Source organism: Rhopalosiphum padi, chromosome 2, assembly GCF_020882245.1.
Source record: "Rhopalosiphum padi isolate XX-2018 chromosome 2, ASM2088224v1, whole genome shotgun sequence".
Taxonomy (NCBI): domain Eukaryota; kingdom Metazoa; phylum Arthropoda; class Insecta; order Hemiptera; family Aphididae; genus Rhopalosiphum; species Rhopalosiphum padi.
Window position 1 is genome coordinate 48,123,648 of NC_083598.1, and position 20,946 is coordinate 48,144,593.

At 28.8% G+C, this 20,946-nt stretch overlaps 2 protein-coding genes across 2 annotated transcripts in view; both read right to left on the bottom strand.

Moving 5' to 3' along the window:
• Window positions 1–68: 68 nt before the first annotated feature.
• On the bottom strand, window positions 69–9,332 carry LOC132920393 (proteasome adapter and scaffold protein ECM29). The gene is made up of 35 exons (XM_060982753.1): window positions 9,170–9,332; window positions 9,016–9,086; window positions 8,806–8,936; window positions 8,628–8,741; window positions 8,443–8,561; window positions 8,130–8,379; window positions 7,921–8,060; window positions 7,657–7,843; window positions 7,196–7,281; window positions 6,669–6,867; window positions 6,379–6,608; window positions 6,161–6,314; window positions 5,813–6,091; window positions 5,501–5,756; window positions 5,267–5,427; window positions 5,103–5,204; window positions 4,813–5,037; window positions 4,515–4,629; window positions 4,302–4,446; window positions 4,127–4,232; window positions 3,912–4,067; window positions 3,701–3,832; window positions 3,504–3,614; window positions 3,337–3,443; window positions 3,035–3,257; window positions 2,628–2,787; window positions 2,389–2,547; window positions 2,197–2,319; window positions 1,975–2,135; window positions 1,743–1,906; window positions 1,481–1,658; window positions 1,293–1,398; window positions 1,011–1,205; window positions 838–909; window positions 69–307 (listed from the first exon to the last, which is right to left on the bottom strand). The coding sequence occupies exons 2-35, from the start codon at window positions 9,044–9,046 to the stop codon at window positions 180–182; spliced, it is 5,205 nt and encodes a 1,734-aa protein (XP_060838736.1). The 5' UTR covers window positions 9,047–9,086; window positions 9,170–9,332; the 3' UTR covers window positions 69–179.
• Window positions 9,333–13,027: 3,695 nt separating this feature from the next.
• Window positions 13,028–20,946, bottom strand: part of LOC132919653 (rho GTPase-activating protein 7) — a 105,738-nt gene continuing 97,819 nt past the window's right edge. Inside the window, 9 exon segments of the mRNA XM_060981415.1 lie at window positions 13,028–15,626; window positions 16,811–17,028; window positions 17,030–17,270; window positions 18,016–18,167; window positions 18,598–19,022; window positions 19,721–20,032; window positions 20,182–20,408; window positions 20,671–20,740; window positions 20,814–20,901. Coding sequence (XP_060837398.1) covers window positions 15,512–15,626; window positions 16,811–17,028; window positions 17,030–17,270; window positions 18,016–18,167; window positions 18,598–19,022; window positions 19,721–20,032; window positions 20,182–20,408; window positions 20,671–20,740; window positions 20,814–20,901 — 1,848 coding nt within the window. The 3' untranslated portion in view covers window positions 13,028–15,511.

Sequence of the window (20,946 nt, forward strand, 5' to 3'; positions counted from 1 at the left end):
TTTAGACTAGAGTTCAATAGTCCGAGCAGATAAATTTCATATATTCACAGGAAAGAAAAAACAATCAGTAGTATTAAAATAGTATTATTATATTAATATATGTATAAAAAAATTTCAAAGGTCAATAGTGATAAAAAATATTAATTTTTATAATTCATAATTCAGAACCACTATAACCACTATTCCATTGATTCTTTCATTTTCTGTAAGAGAAGTTTGACCTCCGGCGATTCATCTGAGATAAAGTTAATTGAAAACTCATTGTATAGGCTTATAAATGATTCCAGCTCTTCTGTAGCTCTTAGATCTAAACAATTTACAATAATTTATTTAGTAAAGAAAACTATATTATGATGTCATCACTTCCTAAATATTGATTAGGTCATTAACATCATCCATCCTGTACAATGTACATATTACACTAAAAACACTAATAACTTAATTTTATTATGACAGACAAGTCTATATTGTATAATAAAGATATAGATTATAGGACGATATATTCTATACAGTATAATTCATTAAGTATATTTATTTTTGGGAATTACTTAGTAACAAAGCTATCAAACCAATAATTCACAAACACAAAGAAGTATGTGCTGTAACTTATAATATGTCGCATCATTTACCTAACTAAAAAAATAATCTTAATTTAAATTATTTTAAACTAATATTTAGACTATAAATAAATCAATGTAAATAACTTAAGATTTTTTTTATATAATTTTAATAAATAAAAGTAATGGTCAATAAATACTATTGATTTAATAATTGTATTTAATTTCATAAGCAGTGATAAATTTAAAATTTATAAAATGTACAAAACATTTATCTTACCTTTCAAGTTTGTTATCACCAATATGTAAACTTCTAGTGATAGTTTTCTCAAACTTATATTTTTAGGCACACCTGAAATTAAATATTTCAATGGGTAAAATAATCAAACTGAATAATTATAAATTATGATTTATGATCAATTTAATTTACCATTAATTAATTTTTAAACTTACCAAATGAAAAGTGTAAAGCCCTTTTTACATGACTAAGTATGTATTTTAGTTGTTGTTTGTGACTGGCATATAGCTGAGCAAAAGCCAATCGTTCTATTACCTTCAAGAGTGTACCCACAATAGCTAATTGTAATTGTCTAGTATTATTTTTTAAATGATCTGCACATTGAGCAGCAACTGTTTCTCCAAATTCAACTATATAAAAATAATGTATCAATGTTTGTTTATTTTTTACTTCAATCTATGATAATTATTATAGAACATTTTAGATTTATTTGATACCTTGAGTTGTCAATGTTTGAGGCCATGCTTTTCCAACCAATGAGAATAAAGATTCTTTTAATTTTAAGTTTTGTGATTGATCATCATCATCATCATCTTCAGTACTCTATAAATATAAAATTTAGATTATAAGCCATTATTATTATTATTATTTATTATAATTAGTTAATGATGAAAAAGCATTATACTTTTTGTATTATGTGCATAACTAATTGGTAAGTTTGAGCAAATCGATCAATTTTCAATTTTTCCAATAGCTCGCCAAGAGTTTTTAAGGCTACCATTCTATAGTTAACATTTTCTTTTTTACATTCATTAAAAACCAATTCTACAATTTCTTCATTTTTACGTGTTTCTGCTAAATCACTGAAACATTCAAGTTAAAAAAAAAATATTAGTAAAAAGTCATTAAAAATAATGGTAATACTTATAAAATTATTTTTATTTTACCTTGAACTTAAGTTTAATTGTAACAAGGCTTCTAATAAGAATTCTTTACCATCCCAAGTTCGGCCAGCCAAACCAGTTTTAATTGTTTCTATAAACTTATTACGGTGTTCTTCATTTAATTGTCGACCGAGTTTATTGGCTGCATCACCAATCGATCTAGCTGCCTACAACATAACATATAAATTAAATAATTAAGTTAATAAACAAATAAGTTATTCTTCTGTGATCTCACTTGTGCTTTCATTGCCCATGATGGGGACTTGATTGCAATACCCAAAAATTCATAGACAGAATCTAAATAACGTAATAGTACACCTTCCGTATTGTGCACATTGTCTTCCCAAAGTTCTTTCCATATATCATGGTTTGACACAATTAAAACTGTTCCATCATCTTAAAGTCAAAAAAATTGTGTTAACTAATAACAATTGAGAATTATATTTATGTAAATTACTTGTTTCTTTTTTGTGGATAGCGAAGAATACCAATGGAATAATATTAGCCAAGTATAAATCAGGTTTCTCACATTGACTTATACCTTTTAGTGCATACCCAACAGATTGTCTGATACTTTCATCTATAAATTATTTATTTAATTATATTTTCATTAATAATAAATAACTACAAAGCAAATTTTAACATTTACCTTCATTTTCGATGTACACATCTCGCAATGATTGAATTAACTTGTTAACAGTAGTCTCTTTTGCAACTGTAGTGATTACAGCTATAGTAGAAGCATAGCTTTTTCTAATTGTAGCGTTGCGATCAGTAATACCTTTCATTAAGGATTTTAAAATTTTTTCTAAAAAAAAAAATTTACAATAAAAAATTGTATACAAATATAGAAATATTTATATTTATAATATATAATATATTCTTCACCTAAAAATTTTGAGTTGATTTGTAGTTGCTTTTGGGTGATCAACAAACTAATAAAATGTGATGTAGCTACTTTAGTAGGTAATCCAATATTAGTGGTTAGAAGATCTTGTAAGAGTGGTATTAAATCTTGTAATACTGTCTCATCAATATAAAGTAAGCTCTGAAAGTTAAAATGAGTTAGAACCAGGGTTCAGGAGTTCTAACAATTACATATTTTTTTTTTTTTTGTAAGTCATAGAACATCAAAAGTAAAATATAAATTTGTTTCACACTTTCCTTGTAAAAAATTGTGTTTTACTAATTTATGTGTATTCATTTTTTTTTAATGTTATAAGTGTTATAACATCCAAACCTTGGTAATAACAAAAGAATTTTGAATACAAATTAATCATATTTTTTTAAGTTACCTTTGATAATACATCACTTGAACTCAGTGTTCTCGCTGAAGCAGCACGTTGAGAGTCTATAAGTTCTTGAGTATTGGGGTTAGCTCCAGACATAACACTCAACATACTCATAGTAGGTGTTTCCACTTTATCTGCACCTCTCAAAAGTGCTATTATTAATTTTGCCAAGTCTCCTTTTAATTTATCACCACAGTTGACAATCAACTGAGATATCATATCCATACTAAAATTTTAATATATATATATAAATACATAATAATATGCAACAACAATGATAGAATTATTAAAAAAACTGTATTTACCTAATTGCTCGTATACTTGACTCTGTATGATAAAGGCCTTTCTCTAAAATTAGTGGCAAAAGTAATTGTAGCAGTATGGTATTAGAAGTGCATTCATTCACGCATAGCTAAACACAAATATCACATTTTTACAGATCGATAAAAAAAAGTTTTTTTTTTATATATACTTTAGATAATGTTTTTGCAGTAGATGTGGCAGCAGTTCTAGTGCCTTCATGAATATCATCCATCACTCTTATTAGTTGTTTCCAAGCTTCAATTGTTAATTCCAAACATTTCTGTAATGTACAGATCATTATAACTCAAATTGTTTAAATGTTAGTTATTATTATATAATAGAATACTAATGATAAGTAATATTTACCCTGAATATTTTATCCCCGGTATATTGCAAAAAAGAAGGGAAGGCCTGACAAACAGAAATTCGTACTTTCCAGTCAGGACAGGTTATGTTTTTTACTAAATCCGTATAAATTTCTTTATGATATTTGTCAACCTAAAAGCAACAAATTATTTATATTTAAATTCTCTGAAATCAGATAATAGACACTAAAATAAAGTAAAATAGCATGTACCGTGAAACGTGTATCTGAAACAAGATAACTCCAAATAGCACTCATTGAAGTTTGTACAACTGGTATAGGATCATACTGATAACGATAAAGTCTTGGTATAATAAATGGTAATTGTTCATTAAGTTGATCATCGATTTCCAACTTTGATTTAGATTCCTTATAAAAAAATTATAAAATTTAAAATTATTTTATTGTTAAACTGCAATCATACTAACTTTTTTCTTGTCATAGTTTGCTAACTGTATAAATTTGTATAGTAATTTAGGTCTATTCAGATCAATTACTAATGAACATAATTCTTTGTATGTTGACAAAATACCTCTAAAAATAAAAATTTAATTTAAAAATAACAAATATTAAATCAAATTAACTTTTTATTAATCCTCTTACCCAGAACTATCTTTTACATTATTTCCAATCACCATGTATTCTGATAATTGTTTTATAAGCAATTTTAAAATAGGTTCTTTACGATCATCAGCTTCATATTTGTATATATTTATCAAAGCCTTAGATGCAATATCTCGTATGTAGTCTAAAAAACAATTAATGTATAAAAATATATTTATTAATATTCAATAATAATAAATAATAAATACATACTATTCTTTTCTGCCAGGAGAGCAACATATGCAGTTTGAATACGAGTAAGTTTTTGAGTTACTGAAGTTAATATATTACATTCTTCTAAAACATTAAACATCCAAACACAACATGCCTAAAAAAAATAATAATATATTAGCAAAAAGTAATTATTGTATTTAAACAATCAATATTTGACATAAATTATGCCTATCAATAATAACTTATTGTAAAAATCTAAAATTCAAGTAATACTTTTAAAATATTTAAGTTTGTAAAAAAAATATTTCAAAATAATAATCATTTATATTTTAATTACCTGTTTTGAATTTGGATGATCTTCAGATTCAATTTTTTCTAATATATTGTTTAAAAAGTAATCGGCCAATTTTTCACATTCATCAATTGATAAATCTGATATAATTTTTTTTTTAAATTCATCCTCAGTATACATCCAAAAGTTTCGAGACATTTTTGATCGAGGTCCAAGTATAGCACAAGATATACTGTCACCAATTGATAAATGGATTTCTATATCTTTTGTCTGTAATTTAAATATACAAAAATAATGAAATAAAATAGTAAAAAATAATAATATTAAATACATACATATTTGGTGTTATTTAAATATTCTTTAATAATATCTTTACTTCTTGATGAGGTTTCTCCAACACAAATTAACCCTGTGCATTTAATTGCTTTGTTTCTAATCTGAAAGACAATTAATTAAAAAAATTGTTTTAATCATGGAATCATGTTAAATTCAATTATACCTTTGAAAGTGTTGAGCTATTAAACGAAATGCTTAATAGTTTTTTTGTTAGAGATAATTTCTTACACTCTTCAATGGGTAATGGATTCAGCCTTCCCATTGCACCAATCACATCACAAGCAGCACCAACTATTAAAGGACTTGTATCATCGAGCAATGTCACTAAAAAAAGATAAATGATAATATAATATATTCAAATTATGTATGTAACTATAATTATATTATATTTATTTACCAAGTAAAGTAAATATATCTTCTCCTATCAATGGAGGACAAACTGTATTATTGTAATATTGATACTCTTGAAGCGATGACAGGGCATACAAGGAAGCATATAAATCTAACGATTTACTTCGGTTTTTATCCATTAAAGATGAAATTAATTCTTTAATGCGCTTTTCAGAGATTGTTTTGTCCACAGCTGACAGAATTATACCATACAGTATTCCACTTATTCGACGCATATCTTCATTACTCGACACAAATAATTTCTATAATTTTATTGTTTATTAATTTATTGATTTTGTAGAAGAAAATCAATATTTACCTGAATTGTATTTAAATCCTTGGTGTATTGATTTTTTAATTCGTTCGGTAATGCCGCAACACATGCTAATAAATTATTGAGGGGTATTACACTTGGTTTGATTTCTAACAATTGCATCATGAGTTTAAAGTAATGATCGATAATTTTTGCATCGGACTGATAAACTTTTGACAAATATTTACAAATATCTGGTGTATGTTCTGATGGATGATATAAAGTGTTGTATGTAACTGGTAGACCAGCACTAAATATTAAGCAATGGTTGAGATATTCAGCTATCTAAATAGAAAAATAAAATAAATAATTTAATATTTATTCAAAATTATTATCTATAATTTGAAAACTAACATCTAATAAAACAGACGAGTCATACTGTTGATTACTTTCAACCACAGTCATCACCATATCTGGGAATCGAGGCAATAACAATGCCTTGTCATTTTTACCAACAAGATTACCAGCTTCATCCACACTGTATAATATCTTCTTCAAATCCGAATCACTAAAATATACATTTTTTTATTATTAGAATCATTCATTTAAACTTAACAATAGTATTTTTATACCCAATTGAAGATGAATGTGACAGAATCAACAATAATCTTGACCTAGCATCATCAGCAGGAAATAGGTTAGACAAATAATGTGTGGTAACTTGCTTTAAAAGGCTGTCAGACATTTTACAATAATGAGCCATCAGATTCAACATTTCAGGAAGTCTAACGGAATCACTAAATGCACTGCACATAGTAATTAAACATGACCGAATTGATCCTTTTAAATCAGGGTTAGTTTCCTGAAAGAATAGTAATTAATAGTAAAAATGATTTATTTCTTTTATAAATAATTTGTATACCCTTAGCAAAGCATCAACAAATATAACCACTAGCCTTAAGTCATGTTTTACTGAAATAGGTACTTTGGAAATCAGTAAGCCAATTAAAGTAAATGTCATCTGTTTTCCATTTGAATCAAGGTCTGGTGCTTTTAATACTTTTAATAGACCAGAATTTAATAAAACCGGAGTAGCTTGAAGCAGAGTTTTAGCTGGTTTTCTATAAAAAAAGTATAATATTTAAAAACATGGTTATAGATTTTAAACTATTTCATCACTATCAATTAAGTAATTACTAAAATATTTGACTATTCAAACTATTCAAATATAATATATTTGGTTTATTAGAAATTTTAATATTTTATTTTTCATGAAAATTTATTTGATCATAAACTACAATAATTCATTGTTCAATGTTTATGATAATAAGTGAATATATACTATTAGATTGTATTTATTTGTTGTTTTATGGTGTCCATCACTAACACCAAATTAATCATAAATTTTTTATAAATTTAAATATATTATTTTGCAAGTAAACAACTTACTGTTGTATGATGATTTGTGTAAATTGCAATGCCAAGGCTTTAATTCTGTGATTAGTTGTTTGTCCATTCCAACAGTCGAAAATAATCTAAAAAAATTAGGCATTTAAAACTATTTAACTATAATTACAAAATGTTTATTATTAATAATTAATGTGATCACATCTAAACTAAAGTGGTCAATTAATAACATTTATTAAATTGAATAGCTTAAAATTAGATTTTAAAAATAAGATGACATTATTTAATATTTGAAATAAAAAAAGGTATATAGACAAAATAAAAATATAACTATTAATGATACATTATTATTGACATTTAAAATTTGTATAACCAGATTATTTTGATAAACTGGCATCGTTTTATAATGTGTTTGTTAATGTGGAAATTTGTTTTTTAAGTATTAACCGATCAGATTGGTTTTATACCAATCCCTACCAATAATTTATTTTTTATCTACTAACTTGCAGGCATTGTGGCCAAATGATCGATTCTTCGCTTTTGCTAAAACATAAACATGGCAATATCTTTAATCTTAATCGCACACAAGCGGGTTCTTTTTTATTTGCTGCTTCTTGCTTGTTTAAACTAGTACCAAGAAATAATGTATATAATGGCATCATAGTAGATGATTTGTTCCAGTCAATCTCACTAATTTTACATAAATATTATAAATTAAATAAATCGTTCATGTTCAATTATCATTTAATAATTTAATTTTAACCAACCAAGTAATTTTTCTTAGTTCATTTTCACCAGAATTTGCCACCAAATACCGTTGATCAGCAGCCGCAACTACTGTATGTATTAATACAGATTGTGATTCAAAAATGTTTGCTGATATTAAACCCAAAATGCCTAATTTAACCTATACTTATTATAAGTTTTTCAAATGTTAAAAATTAAATAAAAACAAGAAAATATAATTGTATATTACTTGTTCGTGGTAATCAGCATCCGTAAATATTAAAGGTATGTTGGTCCTCAATTTATTTAAAGATTGTACATTAAATCCAGGAACAGCCACATCATTTGGAGAATTCAATTTATATGGTATCAGTAGCACATCTAACATTAACTGGAGTAATATAGTTTTCAATTTTGAGTGTTGTTGAATGACTATTACACCCTTACTTGCTATTTGAAAATTTGATTTATTAAGAGCTCCAATTATAAGAAATAAAATGCTAGAAAATAAAATTAAAAATTATATTACAAATTTATATATTTTCAAATTATGTCTTTGTTACCTTTCTTGGTGAGTAATCATCTTATTAGCTATAGAATTAATAAGAGATGGGATGAGTTCAACTTTTTTATTGTTATCTATACGGCCAAAGCTAGTTCTAATAAACACCATAGTAAAGTTCTAAAAAATACAAACATATAAATTATACAACTCAATGTATTAAGTATGTTATACTAAGATACTTGCCAAAACAAAATTGTTTGTGGATGTAGCCAAAAGTGTAACTAACTGATCAACAGGAAGTAAAATACTTGGACTTTGCTTTATTACTCTTGTAATGTGAGTTAATAATTCAACCACCTAGAATTGAAAATGATAAATATTACAATGACAATAAAAATTACATTGACATTTGTTAAAATACTTTGTTTTTGACAGATTCATGAGGAGAAGATAACTTTTGTAATACTGGTACTAGAAAGTTATCAATGCAAGCCGAGAGCTGAGTGTCTGTATCAGCCGAACCGAGCCGGAAGAATACTCTCTCCAAGAGCACTGTATACATAAATCCATTTAAATAACTTATTATTGAAAACAAATGCAGTTTTATAAACTAAACAGATAAGGTACTTACCTAATTCGTCATTCATGTTTGGTTCAGACATAATTATAAATTGACTCAAAAATATGTTCAACAGGTAATGACTAATGACCGATTAAATACATGTATCAAATTAATAATTCATAATAAATAGTTATGTTTTAATAATATTTTGATTAAAGTTTACCTGTACAACTAATTTTACGTTAAATATAACATAATAATTAATAGCCAATAGGTAGATCGTTAGTACTACCGAACTTAGTAGACGATAGTTAAGTTTGTTCTAACTCTTAACTATATAGTAACTACTTAATATTATTATTATTAAAATTATTACTATTCATGTTTTCATTTTCAAATTGTCATTATCATTGTCTATAAATGTGATGGCGGTAACGAGTTCAGTAAAAACGTATAATTCAAATAATGTTTCTAACATCTAGTCTAAATGGTTAATCACATTATTATCAATTCTCCGTTATCACCACGAATTAAAATATATAGTAATATAGTATATTTTAATTCGTGGTTATCACTATAACATATTTTTCGGTAAATTTGACATTTTAAGTGTGACCAACGTAAAAATAAAATAATGTGCTTGTGCGATTATTTAACGTTTACTGCTTTACACACTGTATAATAAATTATGTAATATTTTTTTTAAATAATGTAATAATAGGTTCTAAAAATAACAATTATTATTTATTATTATTGCTCAGTGTATGTGTATTACCCACAGGTTCGTTTCTTGTAATTTATGAATTATGAATTTCTGATACCCATTGATTTTGTCTAATGTCTATTAAATATTAGTATTATTAGCAGTTTAGCGCTTATTAATAACTACTATCTAGAGCTACAGGCGCTACAGCTCACGGCTGTCGGCTGCCATGGCCTGTGTACAACAATTTGTTTAAGTTAATTTCAAAAATATAACGGTAAGTAGATACTATATTATTTATTAATAACGGAGCCCTGTTTATTGAAAGATAAAAAAATGGTAAAGGTATATAAATAGTAAAATAAAAAGTAAATTATTTTTTGTTTTATAGTTAATACTCTAAAATATTCTAGAATAATAACAAATTATTACTGATAATATATATAATTTCACATTACAATAGAAAGTTGAACTATGATACATTAAATTAGCACAGGTCATCATATTTAAAAATTATTGTAAGAAATAAATAATTACATGTATAAAAAGTTAATAATTGTTAAAAAAATATTAAATAATAAATAATTAAAGTATTAAATCATTTAAATGTAAATCTGCTATATAGTGATATTACAAGTCATATTTAAAAATTATTGTAAGAAATAAATAATTACATGTATAAAAAGTTAATAATTGTTAAAAAAAATATTAAATAATGAATAATTAAAGTATTAAATTATTTAATATATAATATATAGTTATGTTACAAAAATACAACTATCATATTTACAAGATAATATTAAATTAGTTATTATAATATATATGATCATATTCAGCAAAATTTTTGTTACATATATGCAACAGTTTTTACCCTTTTGATTTGTTTTTTTATCCATATTGCAAAATAAAACGTTAAAAATTATATAAAAGAGTAAAAACGGTAATACAACAATAACGTTTTTTTTTTGATTTTTTTTTACTATTTTATGATATGGATAGGAGGCAGTTGTCCAAAAATGATAAGAGCATCAACCGAAAAATAAGTTTTAGTGATAATGGAGAATTGATAATAATGTGCATGGATCAGGATGGTTTTGATCCGCTTCTTAGATCTTAGATCATATGATCTAAGATCCGCTCGTATAAAATATACCTTGAACCATAGACATATAATATTATATGTCTATGCCTTGAGCGGCGAACGGCATGATAAATCAGCTGATAATACCTAAATAATAACATGTCAAATAGCAAGTGAACTGTGATTCATATTTTTGAACTTGGTTAAGATTTATATGGAAATCAACACTTGAATTCATTTTTTTCTAATATATAAATAAATATAATAATAAAAGTTTTTATTTTCTTTGATGTATCAATGTATCATCAATAGGTATATCAATAATAATTGTATTATATTTTTAATTTAATAATTTATAAATATAGCTTTGACAATTTGATTTTATTGAAAGTAACTCATTTTATTCAGTTAATATCAATAAAAATTAACAACAAAAAAGTTAAGATCAACTTAATTTTAACTACCTATTTAACTTGTTTATCCCTAACACTGTATAACAAATATCATGCACATATAAAATATGATGTAATTTTATTAACTTTACTTATTAGTTATTATTGATTTTGATTGTGAATTTATTCAAATTATGATTTTTGGAATTTTTAAATGCTTTTACTTTAAGCATATTTCGTATACCTGTTATCGTTTACGATGTTAAGAATTTCGCGATTATATTTTATTTTTTACAAATGAAAATCACCTGATTAGCGGAGTGAAGCTTTTTTTTGTATATTTGTTTAATCATTTTATCATAGGTATAAAAAAAATATTTCGATCTTTAACTTGGAGAATTTTTTAGTTAGAACGTTTATCTAGTTGGTACTTTTTTTGAACAGGATCTCCGGGTTGAGTAAAAGTAAAATTTTTTAATACTCTTCAAAATACCCAATCGGGAGAAACAAAAACAAAATTGATAAAAAAAATGGATTTCTTACACGAAACCTGTTTTTGACAAAATCGAAATTGTTTAATTGTTATGATTTAAAACTTAATAAGTCCTAGGAATTTTCACTAAATATTAATATTGATATCTATATTTTTGTCGGATTAGTTGTGGCTGCTAGGCTACTTAGTGGGGCCCTCAAAATATTTTGTTTATTTAAAATTTTGCACTTCTTTTATTTTATTTTCGATTTGTGTATAATGTAACTTTTGTTTGCGAACACGGTCGTAGCTAGGGGGAAGGTTTTATGGTTCAGACCACTCCCCCCGAAATTTTTTTTTGAAATAATATTTCAACTATTTCAAGAAGATTTCATATTTTATTACATAATATAACATATTTATACTCTAACCCTCCCCAAATATTTTGCTGGCTACAGCCTTGTTTGTGAATAAAAAAAGCTTGAAAATGTTTAGGTACAAGGTCCGTCTGCAGGAGACTGAACTTCTCCAGCTTAAATGCTTAATACTTAATTTATTTTACATTTTTTTCTACACATTTTAACAATCAAATCAGTAGCTATTTACATTAACATGTAGTGATGTAGTTATTACCATCATACTTTTTATGAAATTATAATATAAATATTTGGGTAATTGGGTATGGAATCCTAGTGACAAAGATATCCATTATATCTGACATTTTACGGCGGGATTCGCGGGAGGCAGGCTATAGTATGTGTAGTTGGGAGGTACGATGATGGTAGAATTGGTAGTATCTATAGATATGGGAAATGGAGGAAAGAATTTCTTCTGGGATTAGAAGCACGGCAACCGGCAACCTTACCACATTTGCATTCCGTTGAGATCATCATCACTTAATAAATAAAATAATTTCAACCAAATAAACACCAAGTCATATAAATGTAAAGTTAAAAATAATAACAATTAAAAACTGTGTAGTTGAATTCGCTGCAGTGCCAACAATAGCAATAACATTTTTCTCAACATTTCTATCGTATACCTTTTCATATATACATAGTATAAACAATTATATTCATTGAATTGAATAAAATTATTATATAATTATATCTTAAATTATTATAGTTAATTTATATAACTAATGCCCTTTATATTAAAGCATTTAAAAAAATGCATTTATATTATTATATAGAATGTAGATACTTGCATAACTGTATCACATTAGTCAGCGTTAAACTTAAGTTTTTGACTGCAGGAGTATATTACGAGTGTATTAGGGACTGCAGACTCTAATTTAGAGTGTAATGAGTTAGACTACTAACTAAGCATTTAACAAACTTTTGAAAATTAAATGGGCAATTTATATTTTTTGTGCAATATGATCACATACATTTATGAGGATATTTTATAGTTAATTTATATTACTATACATATAAGTATATAGTAATTTATTTTTCTCTTAGGAATAAAATATGTCTTACAATTTTTGTTAAAAACTAAAATAACGATACATAATATGGTATATGGTATATGGTATTACATAACAATTACTATAAATAATAATTTATGTATTATGTATGATAATTCGTCGTAATACACTAATACGCATAAAATATTAATAAGGACGCTACACGTATCAACGGTAATTTGTGGCGCAATAACATGTTTTGGGCAAATGAATATTGTAAAAGTCACGATTAAAAAACGTAGCACGCTACTCGATATTTTCTACTCCAAGTAAAATGTATGAATCATATATTATATGTTTTTGGGGTTTCCGCGTTATTAGATAAATATTGAGTATAGCGTGCTACGTTAAGAGTTAATCTTGTTTTGAAATAATATCGTCGTCGTCAAGCGTCAACGTCGAACATAAATTCCACTTTCCCACCTTAAGGCTTTAAGTCATATAGTGTCGTTACAGGTGTCAAATTTTGTACTTACAAAGTGATAATTAGCGTTGCCCAAAATCGATTAGAGTCAAAGTCAATCAAAAAAATCAAAATATCTGTACCTAACTCAAAAACATATATATATTATGTCATAGAAAAATATTGGAGAGTATTATACACGTTTAAAAGTGCCAATTTTTTGTTGGATCAAATAATTTTTTTCGTGTGTTTTTAACGTTCAGATTATTTTAGTATTTTTCAATAGATACGTCTTAAGAAACCAGAAAGTAGTTTTAGTGTATCAAACATTTTTAAACTCTTAAGCACAAATAAAGTTCTCTGTAAACTAAAATTTAATGTTTTTACAACAATTCTATGACATATATTGGTTCGCGTAAGACTATGTATAATAAAAAAAAAAAACACGTAAAATCAACACAAGTGCGACACTTAGAGCAGTTAGAGCACTTTCGTTTGTCTGAGTATAGTGTTGTAATAGCGTCCTCTTGGTAAATAAATTTAAAAACCTATTTTAACTATTTTCTGCTGAATATCATTCATATAATTAAAATTCCAGTCATTATAAATGTGTTAAGTTAAATCGATCACCCTGCATATTCACAAATTATAAACAATATTTGATCAATGTATCTATACATAACTATTGTATTTGTACATATAAAATATAAGTATAGCGATGTTCTGCAATTTATCGGGCAATAACATAATATAAACGTTTTGTATTGAACATAGAACAATATTTTTTATTTGATAGTATCTTCTAAATCATAATTTAACACAAAAAAAAATTACATTTATAATAATAAGGTAACTATATTCTAACACTGAACAATAATAATATATTATACACAAAGTACGCATTTCACGACGAAAAGTAAAATATTATAGAAGTTTAAAAACGCATAATAATATTTCAAACATAAAATGTGCGATTTTTTTTACAAAAATAAGGTATAAGAGGCACTTTCTACGTAATAAAGCTATTAACAGACACAATACACAATAATAATAATACAAAGAAATAAAATAACGGTAAATTATATATTTTAAACGCTTAAAAATTAAGTAAAATTTCTATTATATTATAATGTGATGTGTTTTTTCTCTTAATATATATAAATCAACAATATATTATGGTCCCGTTGTCGACATTATGTTTTAACATTTTTAACAGTGTTCTCTATATCGTTTTTGGATTGTATTATATACTGCTGAGTGTAATAGTAATACCTAAGTCAAATGGCGGTAAGTATATCGAATTGTCTATCTGACGTCTGATTATTGGTGATTAATAAAATAATATTGTCGTTGTACAATACAAATCATAACATCATAGGAACTTTTATTGGTACGCGAATTAATTTTTAAAATACAATCGAAAACTATACCCTGTTTTGATTGCTGTATTGCAGCTGTATGATGTAGACACCGCAAGTTAGGATGTCTCGCGTGAACGATATCAATTAAGTATTTATATAATATATAATATTACGATAATAACACTATATCGATTATATTATAGTATCATTGCTTCAGTGTTTTTATTCGTAAACAAAAAAATTATTCATAGTAATAATAATAACAATTACGGATTCATTTGCAAAAAAAAAACCGATACAAGTTTTGTGTTTTCTAGGAGGTCGGGGGGGAGGGGTACGCGACTACGTACCCCCGATCAGTCTACTGTTTTGTAACAACGCGGTCTGGCTTATATTATATTGTGTATAGTTAGAACATTCAAAATAAAATAATGATAAAAATAATATTAATATAATAATACAATTATTGATACATACAAATATATAATATTTAAACGCGTGGAACGCGCCTATACTCGTCGTCCGATCGTATAGGTAACACTTTATTATGTACAATATTAAATTAGATATAAATTATTATTATATTGTGTCGATGCCGACGCGGAAATCGTTTACCAGAGAACGATTAATAATAATAATAATAATAATATAAAAAAAAAAACAAAAATAATAATCGGCGCCTGAATCATACTTTGCTCTCGGGACCGTCAGCAGAGTGTTCGAACGATTTTCGTATCGCGGACAAATATTTGGAAGTGATGTGTCCGAATATCTTGTTGTACCACTCGCACGTCCTGCCCCTGAAAAATGTTAACGATGCCGTTATTTTATTTTATTTATCTGTGTTTCACGTAAATATTTGAGTATACATTTGAAAGGCTCTCGGTCTCAAAATTAATTATTCGATTAACAATGTTATACACAGCGATAGTTTTTTAATCAAAAAAAAAAAAAAAAAAAATTGTTGTGGTATGTATTATGTGTACAGAATTTACTTTCGGAATAAGTCATTGGTTAAAAAAAAAAATTACCTCCTTCTTCTACATACATAAATAATCAAAAAGTTTTGATTTTAAATTAGAAATGTTATCGTTATTTTGCCTAGTACATTTTTTAGTTATAAGCTTAAGACAAAATCAGTCGGTAGACTATACCTATTGTAGTTCTAAACCTGCAATATATTGTATGATAAATATTTTAAAATGACATACCTACTAGGAAAAAATATAACTACTTATTTAAATATTTATAGATAACATTTTAACATATTTAATACTGATGTAAGACATTTGAATATTTTCATACTGACAACATCAATATGGTTTCATACATAATGAATAAAATATGTAAATATCTAAGCTGTTCTGCGACATAGGTAACAATATTTGATAAGGAAAACATTTAAGACCATCGAATTTATACAACCTTGTAAATCACATAGCGGTATGTACGTTGCGATTAAAAATAAAAAACATAATATGTACACACAATAACACTATTTGTGTGTACTAGTATATAAAACACAACACTGACAAGTTACCGGAATACGCGTCATATCAATTTGCCTACATTTTTCTCTTAAAATTTGAGTTCCAGTTGATCATTTTCTAAAAATATAATGGATCAAATAAATATTTTGCAGACCATTTTATTTGTTTTAACGAAAACGCGTCTATCTTCGGTTTGTTGTATAGAAGAAGCTCGTATGGAAAAAAACAAATTACTCAATTATTTGATTTTAATAGATAATAATGTACTTTTTAATTTTTCGATTTCAATTAAACCTCATAATATAGCGAATTTAAATATAATATTTTCAGTTTTATCGATATAACGGACAAAATTATGTAAAAAAAAAAAAAAAAAAAACCCCCCCAATCGGTGTGGATACCAGATTATATTTAAATTATTCCTATCAATACGAGTAGGTGTACCCACAAGAATATCGAGATTCTTAAAAACCGTTAACCGAAAACACACTCACTTTGTGTCGACTCGGGACAAATGCAGTACCCGGGACCGGCCCGAACCGCACGGTTCGATCAGGTACCGGGAGGCGAGCACGATGCCGCGGACCGCGCCCGCCGCCGGCTGCTTGGCGTCCGGGTGTTCGACGGACGTTTCAACGACCGCGCAACCTCCCCGGTTCAGGTCGGTCCGCCACGATCTGGCCACGCAATAGTCTTTGGCCGGGTGTGGGGGACATTGCCGCGTCCGCGTACTGGTACAGGTCGGCGCGCGCGTCCATTTTGGCCACCACCCTGGCCGACAACAGGTCCGCGTCCCACACGTGTCGCTCCCACAGTATCCGGGCGAGCACTTCGGCTGGCGGCGCCTCCACTTCCGTGCACACCCGCCACAGCCGCAATGGGTGTCCGTCCCCGACCTTCTTGTACGATATGTCGACGTTCTCGAAACTGCCCACGGCTATCCATCCCCTGTTCCTGAAAACACACGGACCGCGTACATTAATTATTATTTTAATTATCGATATATTTTGGAGGCCCCATTTTCTGAAGGATCCCAGACCACCTTAGCCCCGCCCCTTTAATAATCCGTCACTGAATACCGCGTCATATGACACTATTTATGACTTACGTCGGCTGTTTTCAGTGTACATTTTAAATGATATAATTTTTTAATTGTGACCATAATTATTTATTATCATAATATGCCTATGCATTATAAATTATGGCCACCCGAAAGGTTTTGCGGGATATTATCGGTTCTATTGATGTTTTTAAAACGGCGAAGAGGTGACCGAGTCTTATAATAAATAATATTTATTTGATTACAATTTTTAAATTATTTTTGAAAAAAAAAAAAATGTGTGGCGATTTCAATATTTTCACAATCCTTGTTTTATTACTTATTAGAATTTGAAGTTTAGACTTTAAACAAATAAATAGTTTATAGCATATTATATATTATTACTTAAAATTTATATTATTAGTTTGAGTGTTTGACAAAAATTACGATAGAATTGCATGTGTTATATTGTAAAAAGAAAAATTCGAAAAAGTTAATATAAACTTTTTGAGTGTACACTATAGGATTGCGTATCTATGTATAGAAGTCACTATAGAGATATTTTTTTTTTATTGGCATATCGATTTTGGTTATTAAAATGTATATATTATCATGGACAACCAATTAGATTTATGAATAAAGAATATATTTCTTGCTTACTTGTCTTTGGCTTCTTTAAGCAACGCCGACGTACACGCGTTCAAGTATCCTCTCCAGTCGTGACCCATTTCCGCACCGAGCTCTTCTAGACTTATTGGTATGCTCTCGTCCATATAGCTAAAGTGACACTGGCTCATAACGTCCTCTGACATCTGTTTAGGGAACGAAAACCATAACTGGTTAATAAATAATAGTTAACCGAACGCGAAATGCGAGAGGACGACGAGGTAGGTCTTCGTTGATACGACACGTGTGGGCTATATATCGATTTCGTTTACTGTTTATAATAAAAATGACAGATTTATTATTATAGGTATGGAATTTGTCGGTCACGAAACACATAAACACCTATACCGGCTATACCTTTATGGTGGATGGAATGGGATTTTTTGGGCCAAATGCGGTTACTATGGTTATAGTTTAGGTTGTAGGTATTTGAGACGAATGCCCGATCCCTTTATAAAAAGGACGATTGAGGAGAGACATGTAGTCGGGTCCGTCGCGTGTTCATCACGCATAAACAAACAGCCATGTGATGAGTAGGTATGTATTAATATACGATAAAAAGTGTGCAACACGTACGGCGAACAGTTGACGGTAGTGCTTGATGAGGAACAGCAAGCAGTCGTGCGCCGCCTTGTTCTGTCCCAGCTGCTTAGAATCGGGTAGACCTACGACGGAGGCGGAGGTTGCAGACGACTGATGGTGGTTCCGGCGTGGCGACACGGACGACGAACGGTTGTGCGACGTGACCGGGCTGGACGGCGTCGACCCGCCGGCGGATCCACCGTGCGGATGCGACGACGACCAGGCGCTGCCGTTGCCGAGGTGGAACAGTGACGGGGCCAGACAGACGGCCAGGTTGCTGGCGGACATCTGATTCACGTTGCTCCTGGACGACACCTGGCAAAGGAAGTCGAGCAGGGCGAACAGGGCTTCGCGGTGTTCGTCGGGTAACAGCAGCACCGTGTAGTGGACCGCTTCCTTTTGTAAGTACACCGGAACGTCTGTTTAGGCATATTACGCGAGTACACACTTTAGTTTGTATAATAGTATTAAAGGCACGTTAATCTCTTACGGGTTATTTAAAGGTATCAGGTTTTTGGAAGTCTGAAGACACCCCTCAAAATGTTATCCCTAGGTGTACTTAAATATAGAGTACTGAATCAAAACTGAGCTTTCGATTCGTTTATCATAGTCCCTCACGAGTTAAATACGAATAATATAAGTACTATTATTACACTTTCTGTATAGGACGAAATTAGTCTAATTTCAAAGTGTCACGAATAAAGAGCATTGTAATGAGTAATGACATAATATTATATACAACAATACAAGTAAATACTTACGCGAATCTTAGCACTTAATAGGTGTACACTATACGGACTGATTTTTTTTAAACGTAAAACGCATACGTTTTTTTTAAACTATTTAAAAATGTTTTTCATCTAATTTGAATTCATTAAAAATTAATAGTTTTATCATCATTATTTATTTAAGCATTTAATCTTTTGCAACGACAACATACATTTTTTATTTTTTATTCCGAAGCTGAATATAATTTAGACCAGTATTTATAGAAATCAAATTTCGGATAAGCATATTATTTTTAACTTTATAAGTATTTACAATTTAGAGTCTAAATTGTAGACGATGGAATGGAGTTGCATAAAAAATAATCCTGTATACTAATTATAGTACTCACGTTGAAAAATTGCGATGAAACTCTCGGAGAGTTTGTTGGTAAGCAAGGCCTCCGGTAACTCACGGAAGTATTGCTTCACCATGTCAGCCACATCGTAGGCCTGATGGTTTTCGAACTTCAGGTCGTCCGGATCGGCTTCAGCCAGTTGCTTTAATCGTTGTATTCGGGATTTAACGCCGGGCTTCCGGAACAACCCCACGTGGTCAAGGGCGTTGTCTTCGAGCCACTGAAAAGCAGACTGGACGAACGGTGGCAGTGAGGAACCGTATTTTTGAACATTGGCTATCAGTGGAACTCCAAAAACTGTTTTGTCTAAAACAAATAATAGATAATTATAACAATAGTAATAAAAAAAAATATTTCTTTAAATTAAAATTTATTAATTTCATACAGAATTTAATATTTTGTTTTGTTTCATTGTGTGTTATACGCCAACGTCTTTTTATGGTATATGTACGTACCTTTGGGATCGGGCATTTTGGTTTTGCGCATAAACTTGGGAAGTTCCCAGTTCCATCCCGTTCTGTGTGTCGGACAATACCGTTCCATAATGGCGGTCAGCTTGAGAAGAGCGAACTTCCGTAACACCAACAGCTGACCAACCGTGAGCGACCCGACCATTTGTCCGGCCACGGCATTCGGTCGGTTCTTGGTCTTTTGAAAACTATGCCACCGTACAACTGACCCTCTGTAAATTATAAAACATTATAAGACGTTAAAAAAAATATATATATTATATATGTGTCAAAAAAATTGTAACATTTTTATTTTTGGGAAATTAGATATTAAAATTTTTTAAAACATTACACTTGTCATGTATATCGATATAACCGACACAACGTGCAGAATATTTAACTAAAAAGTGATGTTGATCCCTCTTTGTGTAAACATTGTGATGATATATAATATTATATTATAAAATAAACACGACATCTAATTATAATATTTACTTTGATTTGGTGGTTAGTTCTTGATCGCTGTCTTGCACTGCGCTAGAAACCGAATCCACGCTGTCGTTGTCTAGAAAAATAATAAACGTAAACGTTATTGAAATAAGCACAACTTTATAAATTATGATTTATTCTGATATTACATTTATTTTTGTATGTGCGGCTGTCTTGACTGCCATTGGGAGATGAAAAGTCGTTACTCCCGTCAAAGGCCATGAAATCCAACAATGGCTATATACAGAAAAAAATCGACGTGATAGAATCGTCAGTATATAT